The sequence below is a fragment of the Camelina sativa genome, chromosome 18 (genome assembly GCF_000633955.1).
Source record: "Camelina sativa cultivar DH55 chromosome 18, Cs, whole genome shotgun sequence".
Taxonomy (NCBI): domain Eukaryota; kingdom Viridiplantae; phylum Streptophyta; class Magnoliopsida; order Brassicales; family Brassicaceae; genus Camelina; species Camelina sativa.
Window position 1 is genome coordinate 15,215,454 of NC_025702.1, and position 11,794 is coordinate 15,227,247.

General features: G+C 32.4%; 2 protein-coding genes across 2 annotated transcripts; both read right to left on the reverse strand.

Annotated features, from left to right (window-relative positions):
* LOC104761762 (putative transcription factor bHLH041) lies at window positions 1,650–2,538 on the reverse strand. The gene is made up of 2 exons (XM_010484878.2): window positions 2,238–2,538; window positions 1,650–2,009 (listed from the first exon to the last, which is right to left on the reverse strand). Exons 1-2 carry the CDS (start codon window positions 2,409–2,411, stop codon window positions 1,944–1,946), a joined length of 240 nt encoding a protein of 79 aa, XP_010483180.1. The 5' UTR covers window positions 2,412–2,538; the 3' UTR covers window positions 1,650–1,943.
* Window positions 2,633–6,391, reverse strand: LOC104761763 (putative transcription factor bHLH041). Its single transcript, XM_010484879.1, has 8 exons — window positions 6,183–6,391; window positions 5,905–6,054; window positions 5,667–5,772; window positions 5,558–5,572; window positions 5,402–5,467; window positions 4,591–5,274; window positions 4,012–4,383; window positions 2,633–2,992 (listed from the first exon to the last, which is right to left on the reverse strand). The coding sequence occupies exons 1-8, from the start codon at window positions 6,302–6,304 to the stop codon at window positions 2,927–2,929; spliced, it is 1,581 nt and encodes a 526-aa protein (XP_010483181.1). The 5' UTR covers window positions 6,305–6,391; the 3' UTR covers window positions 2,633–2,926.

Sequence of the window (11,794 nt, forward strand, 5' to 3'; positions counted from 1 at the left end):
TTTTTTTTTTCAATGGGTCAATTGACAGTATTCAATATGGTCAAGAGTCAAATTAATTACACAACGTGACTCTTAGCATTAGTGAGTGTCGTTTCTTCTCGTTAATAAATCAACTAATTGGGTCATTTAATAATTTAATAGTAGACGTAAAAATCAAAGGGGGATCTTAAAATATGATGGCTTGTAAATTTATATGATTACTGTTTTAATAACACGAATTAACCAAAAAAATAAGGCATGTAGTGTTTCATCTAATAATACTAGTCTATAAAGTTATGTTCCCTCAGAAGACACAACCTACCGAAAAATGACTGCAACAGTTGAAAGTTCAAACTACTAAACGTTTAAAAATTAAATAATCAAATCATTCCATTTTGGCAAATGTATATGGGGTTGGGTTGGGAGTTGGGACTTTGGGTTTTGAGCGCTTGCGATGTGAAAAAACTACGTAGATACAGTTACACACTATATTTAGTGTCCAGAGTGAGTGGATTCATAACGATGAAAGCGATATATAGTTAATACAATGTTTCAAGACATTTTAACTTCTTTCTTTAACAAAAAAATAACCTTTAAACTAAGCTTTTGAGCTCACTTTTTTCCATAACAAGTAGTCAATATTTTTTCATCATTAAGTATCTAGAAGCATAATCTTCAAAGTTTCACGTGTTTAGTGTAATAGTGTAATTATAAAGTAGCCAAGTTAAAAAAACAGTAATTACTATTTTAATGTCATAAAATGTTTAATATAAAAAGTAGCTTTACGAGGTACGGGGAAAACGTTTTTGCCTAGAAGGTTCTTTCTCAAGCTCAATCTTAATCTTAATTGGGTCAAAACTGCCATCCTCCAAAATCTTAAGTTCTGAATATTCTGCAGAATGCCCAACTTTTTGTTTTGTGACTCTTAGACCCACACTCGTTTCTTTTTTGACAATTATAAATAGCTTTGACGAATGATGTTGTTTCCTATTCATCCGTACTAATCAAATCATAGATGGGATAGTATCTACTACTCTCTCTCTCTCTTTTATTTCACACATATTAAAAAAACCATTAATTTTATTATTTTATTCTTTTTAAATATATTTTCTAATATTTTGATTGGTTAAAACATTAAAATAATTGGATAAAATTGGAATATTTACAAAACATTTGCATTGAAACTCTAAAACGACAAATATTATAACACAAAATTTTAACTTTAGAACGACAATAAAAAAAAAACGGAGGGAATATCTAATAACGTCTGTTATCTAACCATTATTGTATAAAGAAACTATGTTTTCATTTTGTAAACTTTGATCTTAGTTTATGTAACTATCATCAAAACATTGTTTAGCTAAAACCCCCCATCGATATCGGTATGTCTTCATTTTCTTTTTATCTCCATATATATAGATGTCCTTGTCGTTTGTTTTTTTCCGTTTAGCAAGAAAAGTTCAGTCAATTTGGGCGACAAAAGAAATTTAATGTCATCCACAAGAATTTAGGAATGATTATATAGATCGTGACACAAACTTTTCATATTTTTATATTTTAGAAGGATGACTTGGGTCGAGAGATTAATACATTAGTATCAACTACAACTTGAAGTAGTATGGAGTCATGGAGAAGTACAATTTTGGACTCGACCCATTAATCATAAAAAGTTAAAGTAATACACGAATTTTTAATTAAAAGAAACAAAACAAAAACATCAATCGTATATATAGATGATGTCCCAGAATACTAATTATTACCTATTACAAATGAATATACTAATTATTACCTGTATTAATAACTTATGGTAATGACTTTATTCACGAAATAGCGATGAACGCTGAAAAAATCGACAGAAAGATCGAAATAATTTTTAGAAAATAAATTAAAACCTAATTTTTAAGTGTGAAAAAGGACTATAAAATATATAATTATAGAGTATTAGGAAATAATCAAACTTGTTGTCAGTGAGCCAAGTCAGCAACAACCCTTCTGACTGCTTCTTGGAAGGCTGATTCGTCCCATTCACCCTACAATATAATAAATAATTCCAAAAATTTTGAGGTTCTTTTATTCCGATGACTAAAACTTTTTTTAGTCAAGACCAAACCAGTGATTATCTACTTATCGTATCAAATAAAATAATCTATACTTTATCAAATCAATTCATGTGGGAAATATACAAAGAGTAAAATCTCAAATAATGTATTACCTTAACAGAAACCAAATTGATAAAATGAATTAAGATGTTACTTTACCTCAATCTTGAGCCTTAAGCTCACAAGAACAACCGAACTATCTCTAGCTCGACTTCGAGCTTCGATTGATACTAAGCTCACATTGTTGATTTGCTTCAAGAATTCGAGAAGTCTTAGCATCAAATCGTCAACCCTAATGATGTCTTCTCTTAGAACAACTCTTAGATCCAACATCCTCTCTCTAGATGTTGATTCCGGTATATGTCTTATACAAACGTTAAACCTCTCATCGGGTTGTAAATCATTTCCAATCTCTCTTTCTCCGGCTAGCTTCGCCTCTAGCTCCCGATTTCTCTTTAGGAGTTTTGNTAATACATTAGTATCAACTACAACTTGAAGTAGTATGGAGTCATGGAGAAGTACAATTTTGGACTCGACCCATTAATCATAAAAAGTTAAAGTAATACACGAATTTTTAATTAAAAGAAACAAAACAAAAACATCAATCGTATATATAGATGATGTCCCAGAATACTAATTATTACCTATTACAAATGAATATACTAATTATTACCTGTATTAATAACTTATGGTAATGACTTTATTCACGAAATAGCGATGAACGCTGAAAAAATCGACAGAAAGATCGAAATAATTTTTAGAAAATAAATTAAAACCTAATTTTTAAGTGTGAAAAAGGACTATAAAATATATAATTATAGAGTATTAGGAAATAATCAAACTTGTTGTCAGTGAGCCAAGTCAGCAACAACCCTTCTGACTGCTTCTTGGAAGGCTGATTCGTCCCATTCACCCTACAATATAATAAATAATTCCAAAAATTTTGAGGTTCTTTTATTCCGATGACTAAAACTTTTTTTAGTCAAGACCAAACCAGTGATTATCTACTTATCGTATCAAATAAAATAATCTATACTTTATCAAATCAATTCATGTGGGAAATATACAAAGAGTAAAATCTCAAATAATGTATTACCTTAACAGAAACCAAATTGATAAAATGAATTAAGATGTTACTTTACCTCAATCTTGAGCCTTAAGCTCACAAGAACAACCGAACTATCTCTAGCTCGACTTCGAGCTTCGATTGATACTAAGCTCACATTGTTGATTTGCTTCAAGAATTCGAGAAGTCTTAGCATCAAATCGTCAACCCTAATGATGTCTTCTCTTAGAACAACTCTTAGATCCAACATCCTCTCTCTAGATGTTGATTCCGGTATATGTCTTATACAAACGTTAAACCTCTCATCGGGTTGTAAATCATTTCCAATCTCTCTTTCTCCGGCTAGCTTCGCCTCTAGCTCCCGATTTCTCTTTAGGAGTTTTGAAATCTCGCCTTGCAAAGAAGATAGTTGCTCTCTTGCAATGGCGAGGACCGATGCTTTATCTTTCTGTTCACATATATTTTTACTCATAACATTAGCTCCACTATATCATGGTCAAATCTTATATTAGCATATGTAATATCCTTAAAAACAATTTTTAAAGATATTAATGATAATTATAAATTGAATCGAAACAATAACTGATCATGGCCAAGTGTTTATAGAATAAAAAAACATATAAAATTTATGAAAAAAATGACATGTCACATACCTTAGNCCAAAAATTTTGAGGTTCTTTTATTCCGATGACTAAAACTTTTTTTAGTCAAGACCAAACCAGTGATTATCTACTTATCGTATCAAATAAAATAATCTATACTTTATCAAATCAATTCATGTGGGAAATATACAAAGAGTAAAATCTCAAATAATGTATTACCTTAACAGAAACCAAATTGATAAAATGAATTAAGATGTTACTTTACCTCAATCTTGAGCCTTAAGCTCACAAGAACAACCGAACTATCTCTAGCTCGACTTCGAGCTTCGATTGATACTAAGCTCACATTGTTGATTTGCTTCAAGAATTCGAGAAGTCTTAGCATCAAATCGTCAACCCTAATGATGTCTTCTCTTAGAACAACTCTTAGATCCAACATCCTCTCTCTAGATGTTGATTCCGGTATATGTCTTATACAAACGTTAAACCTCTCATCGGGTTGTAAATCATTTCCAATCTCTCTTTCTCCGGCTAGCTTCGCCTCTAGCTCCCGATTTCTCTTTAGGAGTTTTGAAATCTCGCCTTGCAAAGAAGATAGTTGCTCTCTTGCAATGGCGAGGACCGATGCTTTATCTTTCTGTTCACATATATTTACTCTTAACATTAGCTCCACTATATCATGGTCAATTCTTATATTAGCATATGTAATATACTTAAAAAACAATTTTTAAAGATATTAATGATAATTATAAATTGAACAGAAACAATAATTAATCATGGACAAAGTATTTATAGAATTAAAAAAAACATATAAAATTTATGAAAAAAATGACATGTCACATACCTTAGTTCCCGGAGGAAGGAGAGATCTCAATGCTTGAAAGCTCTCATTAAGCTTCTCTCGCCGTTTCCTCTCCGATATCATATGATGCAATTGCGTTGTGGATAGCGAACGTCCACCCCCGCCACTTCCACCGCTTCCATCTGCGGCCATAGTAGCGTTTTCCCTAACAAAACGCTCTCTCCGTTGAATGTTAAGCCTATTGTAAAACGTTATCGCTCTTTTCATCATGCTTTGCTTCCGCACACTAGGCTGTGGCCGCGCTCTACCTCCGCCACTAATCATGCAGTAATATCTTTTAAAAGCGGTGGCTCTTCCTTTACGTAGCGGCGAGGAAGAAGGAGACGGCGGACTTGACGACCCCCTTAAAACCGCTAAGATAGCTTGCGTCATTGCTTCTTCCTCACGTTCACGGTTACGGAACAAAGGCTCTTGTTGTTGTTGATGGATCATATTGATCGGAGCTAGCAGTGGATGTGCCGGAGCGTTAACCGCGTCAGTCGTCGTTGAAGGTTTAGGGATGAGTGGGAATAAAAGAGAGGAATATTCGGAGACTTGGTTGGGACTAAGAGAAGAAGAAGATGTAGACGGATGACGCGGTGGCCGGAGATAGTCGGAGTTCACCGGAGAAGAGTTTCTACTGAAATCTTCAGGGAACCATTCTCGAAGACTTTCTTCTATTTTCATCTGTCGTTGAGTCGAGTCAATGCAACATTATTATATAGAGATTAGTGAGCGAGACATTAAAAATATTAATTCAAGTAATTAATAAATGCTTATGGTGTTATTAGAAAAAAAAAAAAAAGATTCATACATTTGCAGCATCATACGTCATTCCGAGTTCGATCTCGCCGCTCCGGCAACCCATGAATATCACCGTCTGACCATAATACAAATTTTTACAACGTTTAATTTACACGTATATATTAGTTACATTTTGTTTAAATATTATGAAAATGAAATAGTGTACCTGAATCTTGGCTTCCTGCACGCGACCAATAATGAAACGAGATGAAGAATTGGTTATTAGTGAATTCATAATTACAATAATCCTAACTGATCATTGCAATAATAATGACCTGATAGAAGAGACGTTGTGCGTCGTTATAAGCAAGCCTTTGAATTTCTTGTTGTCGAATCTCTACGTATGGAAGATTGTTCATGAACGCCATGCTTGGTACATGCCTGACATTTAATTTACATATTTTATTTTATTTTAATTATTATAATTAATCATCTACGTATTTTTTAACGAACCTAACACACTTTATGTATATACATATACATTAATGACTTGAATTGATGACAATTTTATACCCATTATGGAGAGGGATAAGAGATTGGCGATACTCAAGGAGCAAGCTTCTAGCTAAGCATCGAGAAGAAGAAGAAGAAGAAGAAGAAGAAGAAGAAGAAGGTGGTTCTTGAGACGCTTCATTGTAATATGCATCCATTGATATCAAATAGCTGCATCTCATATCAAATGCATCATGTGATTAATAAAAAAAACATATATGCATTACAGAGAATGAACATAAATGTGTAAATAGTGTTATGTATGTAAAGATGTAGATTGAAGAAGATATGATTATTACTTAGAAGGCCGAGGAAAATAATAAGACCATAGACAAACATAAACGCATCCGAACGCATGAGCTAGCGACGCGATCAACTGTTTCCGTGTATTCGAATCATCCATTAAGAAGAATGCGTCCATATCAGACAAATTGAAGATTAATTTTGAGAATTGAAGGAGAAGAAGAAGAAATAATTAGAGCTTCATTGCTTAGCTTCTGTGATAATGAGAGAGATGGATGGAGGGAGGGAGGGAAAATTATTCGTTTCATTATTAAATTTCTATTCAAACAAAAGAAGGAAAATATTAAAGTGGAGAAAAGTAGAGAGAAGAAGCAGCCAAAAGAGAGAGATAGAGGGAGATGTCTTAGAAAGAGGGAGTCAAAGTCAAATGTATCGAAGTTTTGAAACACGGTCAAGAGAGGATGGCAAATTCAATTATTTTATTTTGATCTTATTATACTACTAAGCAAGTACCCTTCTTGTTTTTGATATAGACTCGGGAGTCATCCTCTTTTTCTTGTTTTTTTCTCATTGATAAACCTCTCACGATCTACAAGCGCAAATACCACATACACGATGGATAGAGAGAATACTTAATGATTTTCTAAAATTTACCCTAATCAGTTTCCTTAATTTTAGAGATTACAAAAGATTAACGCAACTAACTAGCGACATTTATTGACTATTAAGATTTTTTTTAAATCAATCAAACGTTTGCGACATTTATGCGTGTGAATCTAAAAAATCATATTGTGGTAACATTACCAAATATGATGGTTATGGTTGCACATTTGACGTACGTTAAATAGTTGATGTCATGATTTTACTTGATGTAGCTAGCAATCATTATTTTCAAGAAACACAAACAATCCAAATAAAAAAAAACTCAATATTTACCTGGTTTAACACATTCAAATGTGTAGCTTCCATTTGCATGAATTCAATTCCTAGTTAGCTACACAGAATCATAAAATAAATCAAGTCATTGTTTCTTACTGTCGTTATTTCTTTAAATCATATGAAAAAATCAAGATCTTCTCACATATTAGATTCTCTTTACACCCCACGATAAGATTCTTCATCAATTTTTCAAAATTGATATGTGGATAGTAATAGTTAAAAATGGAGACGTGAATCTACATATTTTGAATATTTAATCTATTTAACTATACAGATAAATATAGATTATAGATAAGCTTATTTAGTTTTTTTTTTTTTTTTGTTTAAAGAGGTGTTACCATTCCATTAAATAGATAGGAACGTACAAGGCAAAGATTGTTTGAGATACAACAGTGATAAAACAATAAAAGTACAAGGATAGATAAGAGCATTTGATGTGAAGAGCTTGAAAGCTATGAGGCACATGCTAAAAAGCAACATGGAACTTGTAAGGTCAAGACAAATCAATGTAGACTCCATGAACAAGTCAAAGGAGTAGATAGTCACTGTCTTGAATCTTCGAAGACTGGGCGGACATGAGAATGACAAGGATGTGTTGCCAAAGGGTCGAGCATGGATGTTGTGGCTCTGATAACCGGTTACTATAAAGGCAGTTGATGGTCCAAGGATGATAGAGTAGGCCTTTAAGAGGTTGTGGTAACCCTTACTCCATGGAGTAAGGGTCATAATGCCACTAGTCTTCAAGGTTACATGAAGGGACTTCAAAAAGTAGCTAGTATGCGGTTTAAAGATCTTTGAGGTTTGGCGAAGTAAAGGTAGGACATTGGTGAAGCATCGGTAATCCCCACTCCATAGAGGTGGGATCATAATGCCAAGCTTCACCAAGTTGTCTCCATAAGTGGGATCAACCCAAATGTATCCAACTAACATGGTTTTCAAAAGACTCCTAAGCCGTTCTAGTAACAATGTTGATTTAAGGATCAAGAATAGTCTTTGGACTAAAGAGACCATTAAACGAACCAAATATTACTTAGGGTGAGGAGGAGTAGAGTTCAGATCAAAACCGGATACACACTGGTCTCGACACAAGTGATTAACAATCCAACTAGAAGGATCTAGTGTTCTGTTACCGAGAATTAACCGACTTGACCAAACAGAACACATCGATGCTAGCAGGTTTGAACTTGAAAAAAACATTATCGAATTCAGGTCGGATTAGGTACCAGTTCAGGGGTGTGACATAGTTTAACCAAGGTAAACTATCTACCAGGAAGCTAAGATATGAGTGGAGAGCAAACCTGGGCCAGGGATGCAACAACGGGGAGAGAGCGAACGTCAGGGTTGTTGAAATCTCTGTCAAGATCTTATATGGCTTCGGCATCAAAACAGAGCTCCCGTCCATCTGCAGCCAAGTAGAACACTTGGAGAGTGGATGTAGATCCGAGGAGCGGAGAGATGTTGCAGTTGATTGCGGGATGTACCAGATCAAAGGATAGAAATCAAGCTTTCCGGGGAGTTCAAGGGTTTGTGGAGGCGGTTGCAAGGTTAGAGAAGCAAGGTCGCCGAGAGAGATAGAAAGAGGTGGAGGAACGAGTGGAAGGAGCTGAAGCTTACGCGTTGCTGGATTTAAGATCTGAGATCTCAAGAAACCTCCGGTGAAGAGAGAAAGAACCTTAAGAACGATGTGCGAGTAGAGGAGAACACGAACAGTACAGAACCAGAGCCCAGCGATGCCGATCGGTCTCGGCACCGCCGGGGGAAACTTTCTCGGTGGTTGTGCCAAAGAGGATATAGCTAGGGCGAACTTATTGTCTTGTGTTTATATTCCAACTTGGATAGTATTTTAAACAAATATATAGATAAGCTTATTTAGTTCTGATAATTTATTTGTTGCTATAGTAGCTTTGTGAAAATTTTAAGAAAAGTTTGTTTCTATTTTGTCTTTTAATTAATCAACTAGAGTGACCAAAACGACGTCGTGAGCTTCTTGAATTCTTTATAAATATTATTAATTAAGTAGTGACACCTTATGAAAAGATTGAAATAATAAAAAAAACAGTTCTATAAGTCTATAACTAATTGTCTATTTTTGAAGAATCTTTACTATTACCAAAAAAGGTATAATCATGTGATTTTTATGTCGTTCTTTTGCCATTCTCATCCTTTTCTGCTTATATATACAAAGAATTGTCCCTATATTCCTCGCTACATCGCCTCTAGAACTATCTTTTTGAATTAATTAGTACTAGTATAATATTATGTGTCCTACACAAAATATTCAATCCTACCCAATATATTAATATAATATCTAGCAGAAATCACAAGCTTCCAGAACTATATATAACCAACTGTTGTTTTTCTCAAGTATCAACTATATGGTAACTGTTGATAAGGTATGCCATTTTTAATTCAATGTATCCAGCAAAAATCAAATCTTGTTTTCGAATAGAAAGACTACTAAACTATTATTTTTATTGTTATCTTATTGTTATAAATTTAAACTTTGAAACTAAAACACTTTCTCACAGGTTAGGCTTCTCTCAATATCGAATCCGATAGAAAACAAGAAGACAGTTGTTTATCTGTCAACTAAAACATGGAAAAGTATGTGACTCAACCAAAAAAAAAAAAAAAAGAGAAAAAGAGATTATTTGATTCGTATGTTGGGACCATAAACGAGTCATGAGCAAGTAATTGGACTTATATTGTGGTTCATATCGTTTGCAATTTATAGACTAATCATGTGTACATAAGGAAAAAAACAAAACTGATGGAACGTTATCAGAACCACATTTGGTTAGACGAATAATTCTATAGTACACATTTAGTTTGTGCACCACCACAAAAATGGTATAGCCAAGTTGTATCAATCAATTTCCTAAAACTAAAATGTAGAAAATTAAATGCACGTTTCGCTCTTCTTAACGAGTAAATTAAAATCCAAGTTTCGTTTATTCACAATGTCAAGAAGTTCACATCGACAAGATCCGTTAGTCTCATGCACTTGGACTCTGACACACCGACATGAACTTGATAAAAAAAATTCCCCAAAAATAATTTTCTTAATAAACTTTGCATTATTCACGACCTGTTTCGTAAATTAATAACTGGTTTCACGGATCAATTAACTAATTAAATACTACATTGTAGATAAACATAAAAATGACATTACACATTTGATGGTGGGAGTTATTTATCTTAGTCGAATTTGGAACATTCACCATAATAACTAGATTCACACCCGCACATGTGTGGGGTTGTTTTCTAAAATTATTACTATTTTTTTTATTTTTTTTGACTGAAGGCAACTATTTGTTTTATTATCTGTAAAGCAACTATTTTTTTTTTTAAAAGTAATATGTCTAGTTTGGGACAAAAAAATAGTAAGAGAAAATGGTATGTCTCGTTTCATATATGATTTTCTATCTTATAATTATGGTTTAAATATTAGACTATCATACTAATTAAAATAATTAATGAAATCTAAAATAATATATTTAGCTTGAATAAAAATAATTTGGCTACATATATTAAATATATTTTATCTCATACAATTTAAATTTTTATTAATGGATTCGCACGTACGTGTGGGGTTGATTTCAAAAATTAAGGTTATTATTAAGTTTGCAATATATTACGTATATGCGGGATACTGTTTATAAACATATTTTTAACGAATATTAGTAACATTTATAGCCTAAACTCGCATTAGTATAGCATTTGATATGTTTTTGTTTTTTAGATGAAAAGAATGATTATATATGTTTTGTTTTTAGAAGAAAAGTATAACAACTACAATTAAAAAAATAAGATGAAAATAGAATGTTTATATCTGAACAGAAAAAACCGTCACGTCCCATATACGTCATGTTTATTCTACTTCATAATTGTGACTTTAATAATACTTTACCCATTTAAGATTGTATATTTTAGTATAATAGATAAAGAAATAGGTAGAATATTCGGATGTGATACTCGTGCAGTCGTACTTCATGTAATTTTTGTTTGGATATTTAACTTTTACAAATTAGTGGATATTATACAAATTTTCTTTATATTTCTCAAAATTATCTATCAAAATGAATAAAATCTGCTATAATGATTAAAATTCCTAAAGTCGATGATCTTAAATTGTATAGCGTGACAACCCCACATTTATAGGCTTACCTTGTAATGGTTTTGCTATTTTTGTACTTGTGGAAAACTCATCACCCAAAAACCACATGAGCAATATCTGCATTCGCCATGTTGAATTTGCAAAACTCGTAGGTAACATGTATTTTAATTAAAAAAAAATTCTTATCTATAAAATATGACTTAAGAGATTGGATAAGAGATTATTTTATGTTTTGATAGTCTAAAACTCTGTAAAAATTTCAAAAATACTCAAATTTATTCCATTCCAAAGTTATATATCTATCCATTCTAAATTGCTCTTACTCAAGTTAGATTTTGAGAATAAAATATAGCTATTAAAAAAATGAAATTTTACCCAAAATTTTATATATTCATGTGTGAAAATAAGTGAAACTATTCACTTTTAAAATTGATATTTATTCATTGGTATTTATTAATGAAACTTATCCTTATGCACTAACACTGTTACAATAATTATGTTGGTATAATAAGTTCTTTCGTTTTAGTTGGTATGATAGCTTCTTTTTGTCCCAACAAAAAAAGTTGGTATGTTTAGTTCTATATTTATGCAATCGAATTAAAATTGATTTCT